This window comes from Leuciscus leuciscus (assembly GCF_965113295.1).
Source record: "Leuciscus leuciscus genome assembly, chromosome: 6".
NCBI classification, from domain to species: Eukaryota; Metazoa; Chordata; class Actinopteri; order Cypriniformes; family Leuciscidae; genus Leuciscus; species Leuciscus leuciscus.
The window spans coordinates 7,644,594-7,666,367 of record NC_138730.1 but is presented as its reverse complement, the minus strand read 5'-3'; the positions used below and the strand labels follow the sequence as shown (position 1 = coordinate 7,666,367).

At 38.0% G+C, this 21,774-nt stretch overlaps 3 protein-coding genes across 4 annotated transcripts in view; 2 read left to right on the top strand and 1 right to left on the bottom strand.

Annotated features, from left to right (window-relative positions):
* LOC309501938 (dynein regulatory complex subunit 7-like) overlaps positions 1 to 21,774 on the top strand; it is a 143,227-nt gene that overhangs the window by 26,893 nt on the left and 94,560 nt on the right. The gene's annotated exons all lie outside the window — the stretch shown is intronic.
* The window catches only part of LOC309502032 (ribonuclease inhibitor-like), a 116,664-nt gene that overhangs the window by 33,367 nt on the left and 61,523 nt on the right, over positions 1 to 21,774 (bottom strand). The window lies entirely within an intron of this gene.
* The window catches only part of LOC309501979 (histamine H3 receptor-like), a 48,479-nt gene continuing 36,853 nt past the window's right edge, over positions 10,149 to 21,774 (top strand). Inside the window, exons 1-2 of the mRNA XM_082174282.1 lie at positions 10,149 to 10,518; positions 12,427 to 12,593. Coding sequence (XP_082030408.1) covers positions 10,272 to 10,518; positions 12,427 to 12,593 — 414 coding nt within the window. The 5' untranslated portion in view covers positions 10,149 to 10,271. The remainder of the gene's footprint in view (positions 10,519 to 12,426; positions 12,594 to 21,774) is intronic.

Below are 21,774 nucleotides of genomic sequence, written 5' to 3'. Positions count from 1 at the left end.
GCTTCCTGACCTGAGGTCCAGATTGTCATGTTTTATCTCTTAGACTATGAGCCAAATTACTAGAGAGAAGAGCAGCACCATCCCAGGTGGGATGATTACCATCTCTTTTCAACAGGTCAGGTCTGCCCCAAAAACTTTTCCAATTGTCTATGAATTCTATATTATTTTGCGGACACCACTTCGACAGCCAGCCAGAGGGTTAACAAGCTTGTGAAAACAGCAAAGAGGGTGTCCATATGTTCTTTCAGTAAAGTCTCCTCGACAAGGGAAGTGGGGGTGAAGATCTTTCCCTATGAAATGGGACACCACTATATGCAAATTAGTGTATCTGGTCACTCACTCCCGTAACAGTTTGGAGGCAAATTTATTTTTGGTGAACTTATCCTCATTTTCAGTCCTGAACCTGATGAGGCCAAAGGTCTGCTCGACAGTCCCTGAAATATAAGACACCAGTTGCCGCTTAGTAAATTGCAAATTAACAGGAGAGAACAAGACGGATTTTTGAATGGTCAATACAATCTGATGAGTGTTTACATGCACATAACTATCCCAGTTATGATCAGGATATAAGTATCCATAATAATATGCTATAAAGTAATCAAATGTAAAATAACACAGCATAGTTTATTATAGATAGATTAATCCTTATTAAAGCTAAAGTTATTCATTCAAGAGCTGCGAGTAATTTTCTCTTTAGTTGTTTTATTCACATTAATGGTGCAATCATCAGCAGGTTTATTAGACGCTGTCACTTTAAGACCGAATGTAGATCTAATAATACACATATTTTCTCCCAACTATTAACTCCCATTTAAGACATAAACTGTGTTTAAGTGAATCTCAAAACCGGTCATTGTGACATATCAATGTCATAATTTCAATATTTTCACACACAAAACCCAAAGTATAGTTTGCTTGTCTAGTTGCAGTCCGTTTCCGAGCGTGCGCTGCCATGGGAACAGGGGCAACGTCTCTTGCGCAGATCATTGTGCTTTTAATAGCTCTTTTTACAATCAAACACGTCCTGCAATTTAGAAAACAGCAGACTCTGCATTTTACAACAATCACCGATTGTGCTCAGTGCTGATTCTGACGTTAAGTTAGGGAGAAATGAAGCGCTGTGAAGGGAAAGATGATGCGCTAGACAAACGCGGCTAGTTTTTAATAGTTTTACCTCACATATCTTCTTTTTGTAATCCTTGTATTTTTCAAACATTAGTGTTCAAAACTCAACAGTCCATTGGATGTGCATTAAACTAACATATTCCAACATATTTCGAAATTTTAACATGCTTATTTGCGAAAATATACTTATAACACCGTATTTTTAATACACCGAGGTATTTATTATGTCAGGTAAATGTATCATGCCAATTTCATAATCAATTCAAAGATAATCAATACAAAACATCAAATGCTCTGGAATAAAGAGAAGAGATGCGAACCCAACATTAGGAAATACATGATGCTGAATTCTTTGAGGTCCTTCAACATCATGGGCTCATCTGAGTAACAGAAGGCCCCGATCTTCTCGTTGCATTCCATTATATAGACAGAACTTCTTTCACATGGAAACATCTTCTAACAATGGGAATTTATATTCAGAGGTTACACCTTTTGGGGGTAAGAGACCATTTGTCTAGAGACCACCTTCCTTTGTGTGCCAGTTATCCCTAAACTCGTAAAAACCTTATTACCTTTTGTTTTACTTATTTGGAAATGAGACATTTGTACCAGTCGCACTGAGACATTTCAAATGATACTAAACATGTATAATACTCGATAATCATTCACATTAAACCATATATATTCTTGGGGGAGTTTTTGGTGATCTTCGCATGGGGGAGAAGGAGAGGGGGGTTGTGGGAAAGAAATGTAGATTAGGATGAATCGGAGGTGAGACTTTCGCCTCGATAGTGCACGAGGGGGAGTTCAAATGTTAATTTCCAGCAAGGTCCTTTGTCTTCTCGAGGAGTGATATATCAACCTTATATCAACGCAAGCTAATCGAATAAGTCCTTTGTTTCGGATGAGGAAGGAACATCTAGTGCCCACAGAAGACAGAAAGATGCGCGAGTCCATTGGTATGTCTTTTATTGAAACAATGCTGTAATATGTAGTACATAATTTGATGTTGACAATTTTACATTGTACAGGTTATCACTTGGTTTTTGAGCAAGTGAAGCTCTTGAAACAAGTGACAGAAGAGTATGTTGTCCGGAAAGAAATCAAGCATCACTTGCAAAGGCTCAAAAGAGACCATGCCTTTCTTAAAGATCTTTTAAAATAGGTTGCTGTTGATATGTGACCCTGGACCACAAAACCAGTCGCATGGGTCAATTTTCTGAAATTGAGATTCATACATAATCTGGACACTGAATAAATACACTTTTTGCTTTGATGTATGGTTTGTTATGATTGGACAATATTTGGCCGAGATAAAACTATTTGGCCATCTGGAATCTGAGGGTGCAAAAACAATCTAAACATTGAGAAAATCGCCTTTTAAGTTGTCCATTTATGTTTGTAATTTTGTGCTGCATTTACTCACAACTTTTTTTATGTTTTATATATTTACGGTTGGAAATATAAAAAATATCTCCATGATCTTTACTTTGATATCCTAAGGATTTTTGGCATGAATTTTGACCCATACAATGTTTTGTTGGCTATTGCCACAAATATACCCGTGTGACTCGTGACTGGTTTTGTGATCCAGGGTCACATGGGTAAAACTGTTTTTGTTCAGTACTTAGCTTATATTATGTGCTGCAATATTATATATTTATATAATACTTCAATGTGTATATTATATAATGTACTGACTGCTACTTTGTAAATTTAAATAAGGAACAGGCAACTCTGGCCCTTTTGTGTTCTCCTTTTTGAGGTTGAGAGTGAACCTCCAACTCTAATTGAGCACATCTGAAAATTGTAACCAAAGTCTTCAGGTTTACTTCTAGACAATAGGCAGGATGGTCTGAGGTTGGAGCTAAATCTGCAGGACAGTGGACGCTGAGGGCCAGAGTAAACCATCACTGCTTTAACGCAGAACATAAGCTGACCTGACTGTCCATTAAACAACTTCATTTGACGAGGAAGAAGAACATGAACACGAAAGAGACATGTACAGGGAAGAGCAAGAAACCAGTTTAGCTGTGATAATGAATCATTCATTTCCAACACAATATCAAATCTGTTTTCTGTAGGTGACTGAATATGATTCTCTGGCACTCGTTTTGTGTCTTCAGCAGCTGTGAATGGATTCATATGATAATGTATTTTTGAAGGCACATTTTTATTTATCTTGAATGTCATTTGTCTTTATGCTACTTTATCAACGTTATGCTTTGTCCTACAACAAAGTGTTGTTTAATAAAGTATGGTGACTATTGTATTGAAAGTGGTGTTTGGTACAGTAAATAGAAAGTTTTATTTGAGAAATTTTAATTTCTTTAGTTCATAATTTAAAAACAACTACATATAATTAATTACCATTATTCTTTTACTTGTGAAAGTTTTCAGTGAAATAAAGTGAAGCTATGTGAATAATAAGAGGCTGCAGTGGCTATCTTGCTATAAACACTTCAAGCTTAATTGAAGATGATCCATGTTGATCATTCTATCTAGTACATCTACTACTGCATTTCAAATGAAAGCATATATCACTAATGTCAGGCATATAAGAAGCAATAAGAGGGGGTGAAAAGGAAATATTGGCACATCTCTGTCATTCTATCAATGGAACAGGAAACATGCTGTAGTTCATTGAAATGTGCAGACATGCTTAGGGTTAGGGTTGGGATCTCGGTAAAGGACTGATTTCTCACAACATAGAGGCACTTTATAGTTAACCTAATGTATAACTAACGTAATAATAGCACCAAAACATACTTTGTAACATGAAGCGCTGTTTTGTATGGGTTAAACGATAGTCCAATCACAGCGAGTTCTGCGATAAAGTCACAGCCAATGACAACCCAGCTGAACAGATGCGTCACACTTACTTGCCCTGGTTGATGGTAAACGATGACATATCTCTTCTGGTTCTGGCTGCAGTGATAGATACCTTAAATATTTAATATGTGGGCTGTTAAACATGTATTCCTTCTAATTAAATTATAAAACTATAAAACATATTTAAAAAAAAAAGACTCAAAACGAGTTCACATGATCAATGACACAAATTTGCTTATTTGATTAGACTGATGCAGAAATACATTAGAAAGAGAAACTTTTTTCTAAGCAATGGCCTACAGCAGGGCTAGTTTTGCAGTATATTAATTAAAGATAATTGCATGTACTAAAGTGCTTCTAATATTTACAGTGTATGTATAGTATATCAAAGGTATATCAATTATATTCAAATAAATGTAACAAAAGCACAATGAATGCACACAATTTTGAAAGCATATTCCAATATTTAATGTCAAACTGTTTAAAGACAAATGTAGTGCCAAAACTACTGCACAACAGTGTAAAAATCTGTTAATTATATATATATATAAAGTATCTAGATACAGGGGCAATCTATTATAGTGACACTTTTAAAAAAAAATCACTATGATCAAATCAATATTATTTATAAAGCACATTTAAAATCAACCTTGGTTGGCCAAAGTGCTGTACAGTAAAGTACGAAAAACAAAACAAGACAAGAAACATACAAGTTATGGTACATTGAACGCACTAGAGAAAGAAATTTGTTTTCAGCAAAGATTTGAATTCAGCTAATGTGGAGGCTGATTTAACATGTAGGTTACCCCAGCTTAGGGCAGACTACTGCAAAAGCTCAATCACTTCTGCGTTTTAAGCGAGATCGTGGAACAGCCAAGAGATGTTGATCTCTTGATCTGAGTGATCTGGATGGATTATGAGTGGCAATTAAGTCAGAAAGGTATTTGGGGGCCTGGGCCCTCATTTATCAATGGTGCGTAGAAAAGGTTCTATATTTTGTCCAACGAATGAAATTTAGAATGTGCCTAAGTACAAGAAAATCCGCATTTATCAAACGTGCGCACGAAGTTCTTACGCACATGAGTAAGCAATCATTGTTGATAAATACCACAAGTGCGTAAGTACCATGCTCGTTCACATTCATGGTCATTAGCATTCGGAAACGCCTCCAATTAACCATATATGGTGACAACACTTCCCTTTAAAAATTACGTGATTGTGTTTTTTCCTCACTGCAATAATGGCAAAGAGAGCAAAGAAGAGGAACTTCACAAACACAGAATTAGAGATACTTGTAAATGAAGTTGAATCCAACCAACAGATATTGTTTAGTTCATTCACTGCAGGAGGAATTACAAATAAAAGAAAAAAATGCTGCATGGGAGAATGTCACCAATGCAGTTAATTCCGTTGGGTGGGTCTGAGGAGAGAACTGTCCCAGAAATTAAAAAAAAAATGGTTTGATATTAAAGTATTGGCTAAAAAACGTGTCACAGTACACAGACGAGAAATGTCCGCAACTGGAGGAGGACAGACAACAACGGAACTTTCCCCATTGGACAACCGCATAGCCTGCATCATCGGAGACACGGCTCTGTCCGGGATTACTAAGGACGGTGACACTGATGCTCTTGCGACAGAACAAACCGGGCCATCTAACACCCAAAGTGAAGGTAAAATAAACCAACTGGAATAGGATATTGTGTTTGCATACATTTTATTTCAATTTGTAAACTTTTAATGAAATCATTCATAGGATAAACTCAATTAAATTAATGTGAACATGTGTTTCCTTAATAGCGACACCCGTTGTGCCTGAGGAGCTTGAGGAGCCGGGCCCATCCATTGCCCCTTCCATGCGCCGTGCGCCAAGAGTGCTGAGTGAGGCGGTGCTACAAAATCAAGAGGAAACAACAAAATCCATTAATGACCTAAAGGATCAACTGAGCAACATAACGAATGTATTGATTCAAATCAACGAGTCTCTGAAACAGATTGCCTCTTGCGCAAATACAATTGCTAATAAACCATAAACCGCTGACTAATGTGATTTCAGTTATTTGTTTCCACGAAGCTGCAAAACACAAAATGAAATCGCTGTAATGTTTCTGCACTCGACCAATGGCCAGACTTACCTAAAATGTCTGTATGATCCTCTGTCTTGTCTGAATGCCAGCGGCATTAGGAGGTGGCAGGGGCACTGCATCGGGCATAGGGCCGTCTGGTCTTGGGGGTTCCTGCAGAGGGATGCCCTGTCTGATGGCCAAGTTGTGTAGCACACTGCAAGCCATGATGATTTTGCATGCTTTTTCTGGCTGATACTGCAGTGTCCCTCCCGTGCTTGACAGACACAGCCATCGTCCTTTCAGCAGGCCTATTGCGCGCTCAACTGTGCTCCTTGAGCGCGCATGGGCACGGTTGTACGCCTGTTCCTGCTCGGTCCTCGGGTTGGTTAGGGGGGTCATTAGCCATGGCTTTAGCGGGTAACCTTGATCACCTAATGATGAAATAGTTTTAAGTAATTGTACATAGCCCTACAATAGCATTTTAAACATGTTGTAGCCTTAAATTCACCAATGAGCCAGCCATCCTCAACAGCGCCTTCTTGGAGACGCACACCCACAGAGCTATTCTGCAGAACGAACGAGTCGTGTGTTCCTCCAGGCCACCGCGCAACGACGTTTAATAACAACAAATTTGCATCACAAATTATTTGCACGTTAACAGAATGAAACCCTTTTCTATTTACATAATTAAATTTGTTGGTTGATGGTGCTTTTATGGCGATGTGGGTGCAGTCTATAGCTCCAATTATGTTTGGGAATCTAGCAATGGCATGAAAGTCCCGTTTTATTGCGGCTTGTTGAGGATTTCGATAAGGGAACTGGATGTAGGTTGGGGCCAAGGAAATAATTGCATCCAACACTGCCGGCATGATCCTACTCACTGATGGCTGGGATATACCACATATGTCTCCAACCTCACGCTGAAATGTGCCAGTAGCTAAAAATCCAAGGGTGGACAGGAGTTGGATGTGCACGGGAATGGCTTTCGTGCGATTTGTTTCTCTCTCCAACACTGGTCCTAAATCACGACACAAATCCAGCAGTACATTTTTGGGAAAGCGGTACCTACTTAGAAGCCACTCTGTGCTCTCGCCAAGCAGATCAGCGCGATCTTGGAAAACGCCCTCTCTGCGGAGCGCATTGTTTGCCAAGTCTTCCAATAACGCAAGATAAGCCATTGCACTGAGACAAATATATTTCACATCTGTCTTTTATAGGGTTTGACACCAATTAAGCATCCTGTTTAAAACTAGACAAATTATAAATTGAGTGTTTTAAAGGAAACACAGGACATATGTGGATTGCTTAATGCTTACTGTGACACTCTTAAATGCTTTTTATGTGTAGTGTCGCTATTCTACCACTAGATTATCTGCGTAAGCATGCTCAGAGGTGTGCTTGTATTTACACACATTTCTACGTATAAGTACAACTTGGTGAATCCCACACTTTGCGTGAAATTGTTCTTACGCACTCACTACGCACAAATCTGTCCGTACGCACCATTGATAAATGAGGGCCCTGGTTGCTAAGAGATTTATAAACAAATAATACAATTTTAAAATCAATTCTGTATCGGACTGGTAACCAATGCAGAGAACGTAGGATTGGGGTGATGTGATCTCGGCTGCTAGTGAGCAGACGGGCAGCCGTGTTTTGGACCATCTGAAGACGAGAGATGGAAGAGAGAGGTAACCCGACATATAATGAGTTGCAATAGTCAAGTCGTGTTGAAATAAAAGCGTGAATAATAGTTTCAAAGCTATTCCTGTTTAAAAAATGGCTTGACTTTTTGACTTCAGAAGTGAGGTGTGAGGGTGTCAAGATCGGTACAATTTCTGTCAGAGAGCTCATTTGGACCAAATTGGATGATTTCGGTTTTATCGTCATTAAGCAACATGAAGTTGTTAGTGAGCCACAGCTTGAGTTCGTGAAGACAGTCTTTTAGTCTCTCACATGTAGTGTTTCATTATGTTTTATAGGTATGTAGAGTTGGGTGTAGTCCGCATAACATTGGTATGACACACCAAATCTACTCATTATTGATCCCAAAGGAAGCATGTACAATGAGAATAGTAGGGGTGCCAGAATCGATCCCTGGGGTACCCCACAATTGAGGTGAGTCGCAGATGATAGATGAGTACCTCACCTAACAGAAATACTTCTGTTTGATAGGAAAGACTGGAAACATTTGAGTACCATACCTGAGATACCGATCGAGCGTTCTAGCCGAGATAGGAGAATCTTATGATCTGCAAAGTCAAAAGCTGAACTCAAGTCTAATAGCACTAAAGCCATGGTATCGCCAGCATCTGTTGTTATTAAAATGTCATTAAGAACTTTGAAAAGAGCAGACTCAGTGCTGTGAAGGGGTTTAAAACCAGACTGAAAAATATATCTGAAATAAAATTAATGTGCAGATAGTGTTGCAGCTGTATAAAGACAGGTTTGATAAGAAAGACAGGTTGGAAATGGGTCTGTAATTTGCAGAGTCGAGTGACGGTTTCTTGAGGATGGGAGTCACAGTGGCGACATCCGGACCAACAGTGTCAAATACCTGTTTTATGAAGCGAGAAGGTAGAATATCGTGAGGAGAAAAATGATGAATAATGATGAAGTTATATTTTTACAAACCAAGAGATGAGATTCAACTTGTGAAAATATATTTGTTTCTCCGCTTTAAAGAACAAATAAGCACAACATTTTACATTCTCAACTTTAATTCTATATCCTTGTGATTATTGTTCACTTTTATCGTAACTAAATGTCAGCAAGAAAATGCTTCTATTAAATACATTCATGGGTATATTACATTTACTTTAACCAGGTAGTGATATAATGATACCATAGATGTAGTTATGGTGGAAATTTACTATAGTGACCACTGTAATAAAAGGTTTAATGAAGCTAAATGTAAGACATTAAATGTAAAGGTAACAAACTCAGATTGTCAAGTGTGTCCTTTCTGTAATATTCTTTCAGCACCAAAAATATTGATTGTTTTCAAAAGGTTTTCCTGAACACTCTCATCTTTGTTCGGACAAACACCTGCTATATACACTTGCAGAAATATGCATTTGTCAATTGCATCATGAAGTCCCTAGAACTAATGGATGACAATGTATATGTCCTTAATATGTGTAAAACACCTGATGAGCACTGACACTTTTTTGATAAAGGCAGACATCCAGTACAGTTTAAGAAGCTGAAAAGAGAAAACAAAATGCTTTAACAATATGGAAAAAGATAAATGACTATTTTCAATATTGGTTCTGCATATCAAAGAGATCCTGAAGAGGAGTGAGACTTCACATGAAGACTTGAAACTGTGACAGAGCAAAGGGTGCACCTCGCTGGACACATCCTACACATGCCCAAACAACAACATCCAAACACAGTGATGAAGAGGACACCACCAGGAGGATGCAGGAGACAGGGAAGACCAAGGAAGACACGGAGACAGATGTTTCACGAAGACCTGAAGAATGCCAGTGTCCCATGGGAAGATGTGGAGAACTTGGCCACGGATCAAATACGTTGGAGGACACTTGTTGCCCAATGTGCCCAGCACAGCACTTGATGATGATGTTGTAAGTTTGTTTATCCATAACTGTGGGATATTTTTCTGTAAAGAGTGTTGCATAATTAAATGTTAAAAGCATTTTATTTTATTTTCGGATTATGTCAGTATATCAGAACACCAAATAGTAAATCGCACTTGACGCGCGTGCGCACCTGGTCTCACAGAATTCCGTGAAATGAACACGTCCCTTAAACTCAAAATCTGTGGCAGTTTCACGGAATCGCCGAAAATTCCGTGATGGGCCCACGGAAGTGATGCCTATGTAAGTCAATGACAGGCAATGGTCCACACACGGATTCCCTGTTCCAACACCTTAGCTCCCCCATTTGACGTTGTTTTATAATCTGGAAACGTATCGCTTTATTCTGGGTTTACTTAAAAAAAAATAAAAAAAAATAACTTTAAATATTTATTTTTAAAGTGATTAACTTGATATTGCATTGTTCTGTCGTCGTTTTATCGCTTTTTAATTTAATTTAATTATTTTTATGTTATTATGTCGGTCTTCTTGCCAGGGAAGCTGGATTGCTGTGAGACCAGGTTGCAGTGGGAACGGGCAAGGGGCGTCAACTTGCGCGCACACGAGACATTTACGAGACCAATTCATTCTTCTTCATGAGACACATGAAAAAGACAAGCTCGAACTGAAGACCGTGAAGCTCTCGATGGGTAACCATCACGGCGATCCCAACATGACCCGTGAACACACGGTCAGTAACTGGACCGCCGTGAGGAGAGACTCGGGGTTCGCGGCTCCGGTGCTCGCGCTGCTCACGCTCATGATGGTCATATTGATTACTGTGATCGTATGTGGCAACGCACTGGTCATCGTCGCCTTCAAGATGGACAAGAGTTTGCGCAAACAGAGCAATTATTTCCTACTAAACCTGGCAATCTCAGACTTCCTCGTTGGTAAGTAAAGTTCACAGAGAAGTTTCATGGTCAGGGATTTTTAGTCAGAAATGTGCCAGTGTTCGACAGGACTCTAGGGTGAATGCTACAATTTAACAATGTGAAGAACTGGGTTGTCTGAAATATTGCTTTCAGAGAATACAATTAAATTGAATACAATTTTAACTTTAATAATTGTACATTTTTTTTTGTAAGATTATTATTTAGTAAAATTATTATCTAAATATATTAATAAACAATAGCCTCTAATTTCAGGTTGTATGTTGGTCGAATTTTTTTTATTTTTTTTATCACACGACATAGGCTATCTTTTTTTATTTGTATTTCTCCATAATACTCAAAGAAGAGCCTTAAGACAACTAGAGTTAATAGAGTTCTGCTGTAAGTACAGCACTGAATTAAAGTGAGATAGGTGTGGACATATGTTCTGTTGCCCTTATTCTTCACATCACTGTGCATTTACTGTATTTGTTTGGGCAACGAAAGAAAATATTGCATGGCTTCCAATTATTTTGACATTTTTCTCTCCGTGTATTATGTCAGAATCTTGCCTTGTCAAATCGTGGTGTTAAAAATAATGCTCTAAATTCATTAATCACTGTGTGTGATTTATTATATATATGTGTGTTCTAGTGATGACAAAAACTGATTCTTGGTGATTCCTATATGCCATCACAGTACAATAAAAAGCAAACAACTGTTGAGGAAAGCAAATTGTGTGAAGCTAGAAAGTATTTGAATGAAATCAAATCAGTCTTGTTCCACGTAAACATGTTTATGCTACAGATAGTTCAGTGTTGGTTGGCTGCTCATGACTGTCTCTATACAAAGAATTGCTTGTATTCTTGTATTCTCATCTTTATTGTCTTGCCTGTATTGATTTGACTGGTTACGCTCTTATTTCTCATTTGAAACTTTGACTAATTTTATGTGATTGGATATGCACTTTGAATGGGACCTTTTCTTATTGTACTGTAAGGAGCTTTATTGTCTTTTATTGTATTTATATTATATTGCTACAGTATAACACATCTCCACATACAAATGAAGTAATTCTTCTCTGCCTGCTGGTGACTATATTGCTTCACATTTATTTTTGATGCAGAATAACATTTACCGTTTTCTTATTCATAAGTGATTTGCAATACATTAATACATTCATGTGCAGTTAATATGAATACGTATGAATGGATATTTTTTACGTTTATAGTTTTAAGTGCATTTGTTTGGTTCTTTTTTCAACCTCAAACAATTATTTTATTTGTATTATTAAGAGGTTTGCACAAGAGTTAACTGTAAATGTGCAAACATTAAGCTTTGCTGAAAGTAAATGTCTTGCTTTGGTCTACACTGGAAGTGTTCTATTAACTGCAAAATTATAATCACTAAAACAAAATATATATATAAAAAAAAAAATAGAAATGTCTTCCCAAAAAAAAAAAAACTTAATTTAACAAAACATTAACGAAACTAACTAAAATAAACTGAAATTTATAGGAAATTTGAAAACGATATAAAACTAGAAATAATTTAAAAATGCCAAAACCAAAACAACCTTTTTTTTTTTGCAACATGTTCATTTTGGTCACATGGATTCGCTGCGATGACAAACAGAAAGCTGCTTGTTTTCAAAGTAACTTGTGTGTGAACTGTGCTTCAGGCATCACTACAGTACTGACAATGGACCCTTTTTGATTTCATACTTTTGCTAATCTGACCTTATCTTTACTCTTGAAATTGCAATGACTGTATAACCTAGATAAAAGAAAATCCACCCCTTTTTCACCCTTTACATCAAGGTTGACAGCATCAACACCAACTGAATGGACAAAATGTTGCAACAACAAATTCTTCACCTTTATTTGAAGAATGACTGTAATTGTGGCTTCTGATTGGTGTTTCCCACAGGTGCCTTCTGTATACCCGTGTATATACCCTACGTCTTGACAGGGAAATGGATGCTGGGTAAAGGACTTTGCAAGCTGTGGCTTGTCGTAGACTACCTTCTCTGCACTGCTTCTGTCTTCAACATCGTACTTATCAGCTACGACCGCTATCTCTCCGTTACAAAAGCGGTGAGGCCTAATTTTATGCACGGAATCTTATAATATGGAGTGAAATATAGCATATTGTGCATTCAGTTATAGCAACGTGTATTCATTGTGACTCATTGTGACACTGTGTTCTTAGCTCATGGCAACCAGCAGAATAAACAACAGCAACAAGCTCTATTCATGAAACTCATTCATTCAGAAACACATGCACAGTTATTTGCTTTGTTCACTAGTCTGACTTACATGAAAGCCGAACTCAGATGCAGACTATTATGGATGGAGTACAACATAGAACTGAACAAGATTTTGATATTCATGCTTCTGTATTTTTAAGAAGCTACATTCAATACTGATGTATTGAGGGGATTGATTCTCACATGAAATACTGTAGCTAGTCAACGTTAACGCATGTGATTCATTTGAAGTCCTTAACATGTTAAAATTATTTAACCCAAATAAATTACTGAAGCACGTAAAATTGCGTCATTATCATAACATCACGCAGTGAGATGATCTTAGCTGTGTTTCAGACAGCTCGAAATTTGGATTTTTCCCATCTCGTTTTTGGAAATAACATCTGGAATGCCACTCAAAGTTGGACATTCGGCCTGTGAACTCGGGGTGTACCGATCATCACTTCCAAGATATCGGCTGCTTCCATTGAGCATAAACGTAAAAACAAATCTTAACATTAGACATTAAGTTTATGTAATAATACCTTTGTTTTTGTTTTTCGTCAGCTGTTTTCAACGCGATTTTATGTTATTTTCATGTTATGCTATTTTTGCCATAATTGACACGAAAACATGATATGCTCTCAATGTGTCATGGCGACATCATGTGGTCAACATGTGAACGTGACGTCTGATTGCCTGGAACTCACTGAGGTCTGAAGCGGTACATTTTTTGGGGGATATTCCCAGCAAACACAGAACGTTGGTAGCCTGGCTAACGTCAGACCTCGTCTCATTGAGACGTGGTCTGGGAACCACATGTTCATTTTCTCGTATTTGAGGCGTGGTTTACGAATGCCCAGAGCCGTTTATTGGGCGCTATGAATGTCTATCAAATGCGCCTGTACGTAGCTCATAGCCAATCGCTTCAATTATACCAGATGACGTATGTAGAGAGACAGAAATTCGACGAGGAAGAAGACGAAATAAACTTGCGTTCTAAACTACTTAGAACACTATCTAAGGCTCCATCGAAAGGTAACTGATGCCATGTTGGATCCATAGATATAAACAAACTGCTTCGGTGTGTCGCATAGATGTCGTCATCGTCTTGCTGCTCCCTCCCCGTTCTGTGATTGGTTCCCTTTTTGAGGGGAAAATCTGGTCCATGGTGTCCAGGCTGCCTAGCAGCGTGAAAAAAATAAATAATCGCGCTGCGCTCAAGGCACAACGTACCCAACCTTCTAACAATGTTTTAACAACATGGCCAAAAGGTTGCTATAACTACGTTGTGTGGTGAAGGTTGTTACAGCGTTGTCACAATGTTGCTTATAGTAAAATATTAGGAGTTCGAGTTCCTATATCAAAAGTTGCATTAACTAGATACCCAGTATAATGATTAGAAGAGTACGTTTGTCAATGTTTCTTGCTAGCTGTAACTTATGTGTATGAAGCCAAATGATCTGCCAGCTAACAGCAGACTATGGAAGCTTGTTTCCGCCACAGAGTGAAAAATAAAAAAGGCAATTGCGACTTTTTAATCCCACAATTCTGACTTTTTTTTCTCACAATTGCGACTTTATCACGTAATTCTGAGATAAAAAAGTCAGAATTGCGTGATGTAAAGTTGCAATTGTGTGTTATTAAGTCAAAATTGCGTGATATAAAGTCGCAATTGCGTGTTATAAAGTCAGAATTATGAGATATAAACTCGCAATTGTGAGAAATATAGGCTACTTGAAATTCTAACTTTTTTCTCAGAACTGCATGTTTAGGCTATATCTCGCAATTCTGACTTTATAATACGCAATTGGGAGATATAAAGTCAGAATTGCAAGATATAAAGTCGCAATTGCGTGTTATAAAGTCAGAATTGTGAGATATAAACTATTCTGAAAAAAAAAAAAAAAAAAAGTCCGTATTTTTTTCCCTTAGAATTGGACTTTATCACAATTGTTAGTATATATCTCACAATTCTGAGAAAAGATGTCAGAATTGCGAGATATAAACTCGCAATTATGTGTTATAAAGTCAGAATTGCGTGATAACGTTAGCCTAAAGTCGCAATTGCGAGGAAAAAAAGTCAGAACTTTATTTCACGCAATTCTGACTTTATATCTCGCAATTGTGAGATAAAAAGTCGCAATTATCTTTTAAAATGTTTTATTCTGTGGTGGAAACAAGCTTCCATAGCAGGCCTAGCTGCTAGACTAATTATTCAAAGCTATAGCATAACAACCTACTTGTCCAGTCAGTGATTACAAAAGATAACCAGGACTTAATTCAAGTCTGTGAGTTGATTAAAATGAATGTGATTTGAGCATGAATGAGTATATATATGAGAGCTTGGTAAGCTATCTAGGAAGCTAATATTATTTTACTTAATTTAGAATCCTGCATCATGGAGAGTAAAAGAGGAAAAAGAACTTGTAACTTTGTTGTTCCAGAGTTAGAGGTTTACCTGTTAGATTATAGCCACTTCTCCAGACACCACTACAATACTGGGCCTATCCCAAACCTTGAAAAACATCCCAAGAAAACCATTATCCCACCTTCAACATTGGTCCATATAATTCTACCTACAGTATATAGTGTAGCAAGGTAGTCTTCAGAATTTTTAATAATTCAATTTTAGGGGACCCCCCAAGAGTCCTAAGTCATTTCGAACCCTGGTTAGGCCCATACATAATAATAGGGATAAACAATATTTAAAAAGTATATAAATTTTTTTTAAATAACCACAAAACATGCTAAATGGGGGATATCTATATCTAGCATGAAAAAAAAAAAATGGCCAGAACGTCATCTCTTGCTGAATGTCGCGCAACAACGTTGCTACAGCCCTGGCACGTCTTACAATTCTACGTTGTTACAATGTTGCGAGCACGTAGACAGCGATGTTGCCATAGCAGAAATGCAACGTGCCACAGACGTTGCCACAACGTAAATGTGTTTTCTGGGTTCCCACGTCCAACCTCATATGAAACACAGCAATTGATTAGGGTTGGAGATGAACTGTGCAGGAGCAGGGTTGGGCACCCCTGGTATAGACGATTACAGTGACTTACAGGAGTCGTACAGTAGCATTAGTCGGGAGTCACACTGAGCATCTACAATGGCGCAAGCACCTGTAACCCTGGAAGTTGGCAATTGTAATAATTTTAACCGTTCAAGTTCGCTTCTTTGTTTGCCAGAAACCGCTAAACTCTGGGAAAATGTTCTGTCCAATGATCCAGTTAGCGAATTCATTCAAGCAGTCCAAAAAAGCACCAATGTAAAGAAAACGAGGCAGAGTTGGCAGAGATAATAGACTCACGTTGTGTGTTCAGTGAATTGTTCATTCCAGTGTGTGTTTCGCTTTAAAACACGAGCTCTGTCATATTGTGTGATTGTTTATGAAGAGCACGATCCCTTACGCATCGTGCTGTGTGAAATATATGGAATTGCAAAACATCCCTCAGCTGTATGGCCAGATGACACGCAAACTACGTTTCTCAGCTGGATAAAGCAAACTTGCGTCTTGCTAGTAAAGTTTTGATGGATGAGGATTGCAATCAAGGTATAGAGCAGGGGTGCCCAATCCTGCTCCTGCCGATCGACCGTCCTGCACAGTTCATCTCCAACCCTAATCAAACACACCTGAAGCAACCAATTAAGGTCTTCAGGATCACTTGAAAATTAAAGGCAGGTGTGTTTGATTAGGGTTGGAGATGAACTGTGCAGGAGCAGGGTTGGGTACCCCTGGTATAGACGATTACAGTGACTTACAGGAGTCGTACAGTAGGCATGTGTGAGTCCATTGCATTGATGCACAAACAAACTGTGTATGCTCTCGACGCACTGGTCGCACATTGTATTTATGTACAGACACATTTCACTATATTCAGGTTGTTTCCACTCATATCCAGGATAATATTTTGATTTGCCATGTGTACTGTTTTTAGTCATTCTGAATGGATCTGTACTGTAGTGGGTATATGCAGTCAGGTCAAGGCGGTTGGTTTAGGGTTTTTTGTTGTTGGCATGTAGTCCCATTCGGTATCACAACTTGACTTGTCTAAAATGTAAACAAGGTCTTTGCTGTTGCACTAAACACATAGACTACTATACACTATGAAATTAGAAACATTTTTTTTTCCTGTAACGTTTTTTTTTGTGTGTGCGTGTGTGCGCTTTGGTGTGCATAAATGTATGAATTATATGGTCTCCTTATATCACTTGGTTATTTTGTGTCCTTTTGGAGTCTCCAGGTGTCCTTTTTTTTGGAAAGACATACATTTATCTTGAAAAACATCTGGCAGAAAATAAGTGATTGTAATAAGTAATTGCACAAATTTTAGCATGTTAAAGAGCAATTCAGATTCTTGTAACCCTGTTCTATTGACACTCTTGTGGTCATTTTATCATTTTTTTAAAGAATTGCACTGTCTAACCCTTTAAAACCGCACGTATCATATTTGATACACGAGTTTCTAAGACATATATTGAATCAGTGAGAGCAATACTTTCTTTGAAAACCTGTTGTATCTATTTTGATACGTGTATTCTGCCATCTTGTGGAATTTCACTGTACTGCAGGCATTAGAGGGGTGATTTTTTAGCTTTTCAAAATGGCGGCTACGATTGGATCAAGCCAGATGCTTTCGGCAGGAAAATAAAGGCTAATTTCAAGTTGTTAAGGTTAAAAATAATATTGGATTGCGCCTGATATAATTAATTTAACACTTTCTGAATTGAAATAATGCATAATTACTTAATCATTTAATCGTTAAATTACAAGTAAATCGTGTTGAAATTGTGTATCAAATTTGATACTGCAGGTATTAATGGTGCTTTATGTCTAAACAGTAATGTCAAATTGTAGTAATGTTATCTACTTTATGACTACCACAATGCAAACACACACAATATTGGGATGATTCAATTAATGGCAATTAATGACTGAAATGCCATATTAAAATATATATTGTGTTACAAATGCACATATTAAATTTGAAACTGCAGGTATAAGGTTCTTTATCCCTGAATAGTCGTGTCACATTTTTTTTTATGTAATCTACAATATGCCTACCACAATGTCATCTTACAATACATTTAGGTTATTTTTACAGTAACAATTCCTCTAAAATTATAATCAATATGCTGGAATCATCAATTTTTTATGTGTATTTTTAGATGTCAAAAAGATTAGAGGAAGAAGAGAGAGAAAAAAAGCATCTTCAAAATGTAATCGACATAATAATGGATGGCAATTCAAGTGACCTAGAGCAGTTAGAGGAAGAGGAGGAGGAGGATGATGATGATGAGGAATGGATTCCTCAGGCCATGCATGATGATGGAAGTTCAGACAGCAGTGATGAGGAAGATTATCAAGTCGAAAGTGTAGTCCAGAGCAGCATAGAAGTTGAGGTCCCAACAACACAGGACACATTCAAAAAGCAGTCGGTGAAGGATAATGCAAAAAAGAAAATACAGATGGAGAAAAAAACAATTTCAACCTCCATCTGTCGATTTCATTGCATCTGATGAGGAAGGGACAGAAGACAGGTGTAACTGGACTCCATACATGTATTTCAAACAGTTTGTCACTGATGGAATGCTACAGGAAACGGCAGAACAAACAAATCTGTACAGCGTACAAAAAGAGGGCTAGTCAGTAAACACAACTGCCAAAGAGATAGAGAAAGTTCTAGGCATGTACATGCATATGGGGTTAGTACAGATGTCCTGTGTGAGAGCATATTGGGAGATGGAGACAAAGCTTCCTGCAGTTTGTGATGTAATGTCTCGAGATCGGTTTCTGAAATTGCTCACACTGATTCACTTTCAGGACAATTTCAGTGTTTCTGATGATGCAAAGTAGGGGTGCAACGGATCAAAAAACTCACGGTTCGGATCGTTTCTCGGATCAGAGTCACGGATCGGATCATTTTTCGGATCAGCAAAAAAAAAAACAAAAAAAAATTATTAACACTTTTAAATTATTAAATTAAAATATATAAAATCAACTTAAAGTGCACAAGGCATAATATCTTCTTTTTAACATAATTAATGAAAAACAACTTAAAGTGCAACATAAAAAGGCATCTCCTTCCTTTAAACATGGACCAATGCTTTATGTGTTTCCACTGTCATATTGGGCTGTCAAAATTGCTCAAAAATGACGTTCGAATATTCCCTCTAAAAAACACATATTCGAATTATTCGAACATCTGGTTGCGCATTTTGTCAATGACGTGCATTAGGCCTATGTCAATAACAGGACAAATGAATACAAAGAGACATAACTACTTGTATATGTAGTTCATTTAAGTTTAAACATATTTGACAACGTATTACCTTGCTCGCTCGCACTCGCAGGCACTCTTTCTCTCTCTCTCTCTCTCGCCGTCACCCATGCTGCGTTCACACCAAACGCGAATAGAGCGTCTGGCGCATGTCTATGGTCTGGCGCGAGTGATTTCAATGTGAAGTCAATGTAAAGACGCGTTTACGCACGTCTGGAGGTTTTGCGGCGCGAATGAGGCGTCACGCTCTCTGCGGTTCATAACGCTCGCCATGACCACGCTGTGTGTCGACTGAACATGCGCACAACTTTTTTTTCATAAATCAATCCGCGGATCACGTGAGTGCCGAACCGAAGATATTGATCCGAACGGATCACGGATCAATGATGATCCGTTGCACCACTAATGCAAAGAAAGATAAACTGTGGAAGCTTAGGCCATGGTTACAAAACCTGCGAGAACAGTTTCTTTGCATACCTCCCGAAGAATGTCATGCAGTAGATGAAATTATGGTGCCATTCAAGGGAAAATCTCATCTACGTGTCTACATGCCAGCAAAACCACACAAATGGGGTTTTAAGATGTGGGGACGTGCAGGACAAAGTGGCTTTCTTTATGACTTTGATGTTTGTCAAGGTGCAGAACATCAAGACAGAGAAAAATCAGAAGTGGGTGTTACAGGAGAAGTTGTGCTGAAAATGACATCAACACTTCCAGCAGGAAAAAATCACAAGGTATTTGCAGACAATTACTTTACATCAGTTCCCCTGGTGCAGCACCTAAAGGAGAGAGAAATCCACTACATTGGCACAATCCGGATGAACAGGATGGCCAACTGCACCATGATGGATGAAAGGGAAATGAAGAAACATGGAAGAGGGTCAATGGACTTCAGAGTGAACCAGGACAACAACATCATTGTAAGATGGTTTGACAACAAAGCAGTGAACCTGATTTCTTCATTTGTGGGTATTGAACCTGTGGGAAATGTGAAACGCTGGGATCGCAAATCCAAAACTCACATAATGGTTCCCAGACCAGCCATCGTTGAAGCATATAACAAATTCATGGGAGGCGTCGATCTCCATGATATGCTGTCTGCACTTTACAAATTCAGCTTCAGATCCCGAAGATGGTACATGTACATCTGGTGGCACACTGTAACAGTGGCAGTCATCAATGCTGGGAACCTCTACAGAAGAGACCAGAAGATGCTAGACCCCAAGATGAAAACCATGGCTCTGCGAAGGTTTCAAGCTTTGGTTGGTACTTCACTCACAAGTGCTGGAAAGGCTAAAAAGGTTGGCCGACCACTATCCTGTCCAGAAGCAGCTCCATCAGCACCCCGTAAAAGGTCAAGCTGCAGTGTGCCCCTGGATGTCAGAAGGGATGCCATGGATCATTTTCCAACATGGGAAACCCGACAAAGATGCAAGCATTGCACCAACAATCACTTCTCACATGTGTACTGTGAGAAGTGTAAGGTGCATCTTTGCCTGAACAAAGACAGAAACTGCTTTCGTGACTACCACAAAGTGAAATAAAAGGACTGGAAAAAAGATCTATGTAAAAAAAAAAAGAGAGAAAAACTGCCTAAAATGTTCTATGTTTTCAAACTGTTAAAGGCGTAATAGATTTTTTGTATCTAAAATCTACACTGTTGTAAGCAAAACGTTCCCAAAAAGCCTGATGTATCAAATGTGATACCAAAAATATATCATAAACAAAATGAGTTGGCAAATTTTTATTATTTTTTTTGATTCAAGGCTTAATAAACATCTAATTTCCAAAAATATATAATTTTCTGCCATTTTTTTTAATGTGTCAGGCTTTAAAGGGCTAATGTCGTACTCATCAACCTTTCTAAATGGTAATGCAAGTCTGTTAGTTGATTTTTGTGAGGATGCTTCTCTTCAAATCACTGTCACTCAGTCCAGTCCCAGCGGTAATCCTGGGATAAGTCTCATGATAGGAATGGGTGGCAGGACAATGGAGTCCCACTGGCAGCACATGATAAGCCAAAGCTGATGCTGATTGTGCCTCATCATAATTGGCTTTAATCCACTGCTAAATCCCATGTGTCGAGCATCTTGGCATTTGTGTAGTACTTTTGTTCTGTGTTGGGGTTGACATAGCTCTTTTTCCTTTTATGTTTCACTGCAGAACATATTTGATGATGTAAAGGACTGAAGTGTAGTAAAGTACAATATGAACTAGCAAACATACATTCCCTTAAAAACATTTTGCATTATTATCTGCTTTATTATTATCTTCCATATATTGGAAGTGTCCATACTACTTGTATTTATCAGAACACCCTGACAACACCTATTGGCCACCACAACAGTAAGGAATTCCTCAGAATTAGTAAGAATAGTCTTGTGATCGTGGACTCTAAACCAATATGGCAGCTTCCGTGGCAGATGTTTGTTTGCTCCGTTATTGTACGCTGTGTTTCAGTGTGTTTTTTATGTATCTTGTTTTTTTGTTTTGTTTTTACAAAGCAGAAATGTTATGCACTATAATAATTCTGCATATACCGGTTTTTAGTAGTGGGGAGTTCGGATCATTTTACGGACTCGGATCTTTGAATCTCGATCAGCAAAATGAACAAAACCTTTTTCTTTTTTTTTCACTTTTTTTTTTTCCATTTCGTTAATTTCAGCAGAATATAATTAAAATGTCATGTTAAATAGCCCAACATATCTAGAACTTACGAAAATGTTGATTACATTTGAAAAA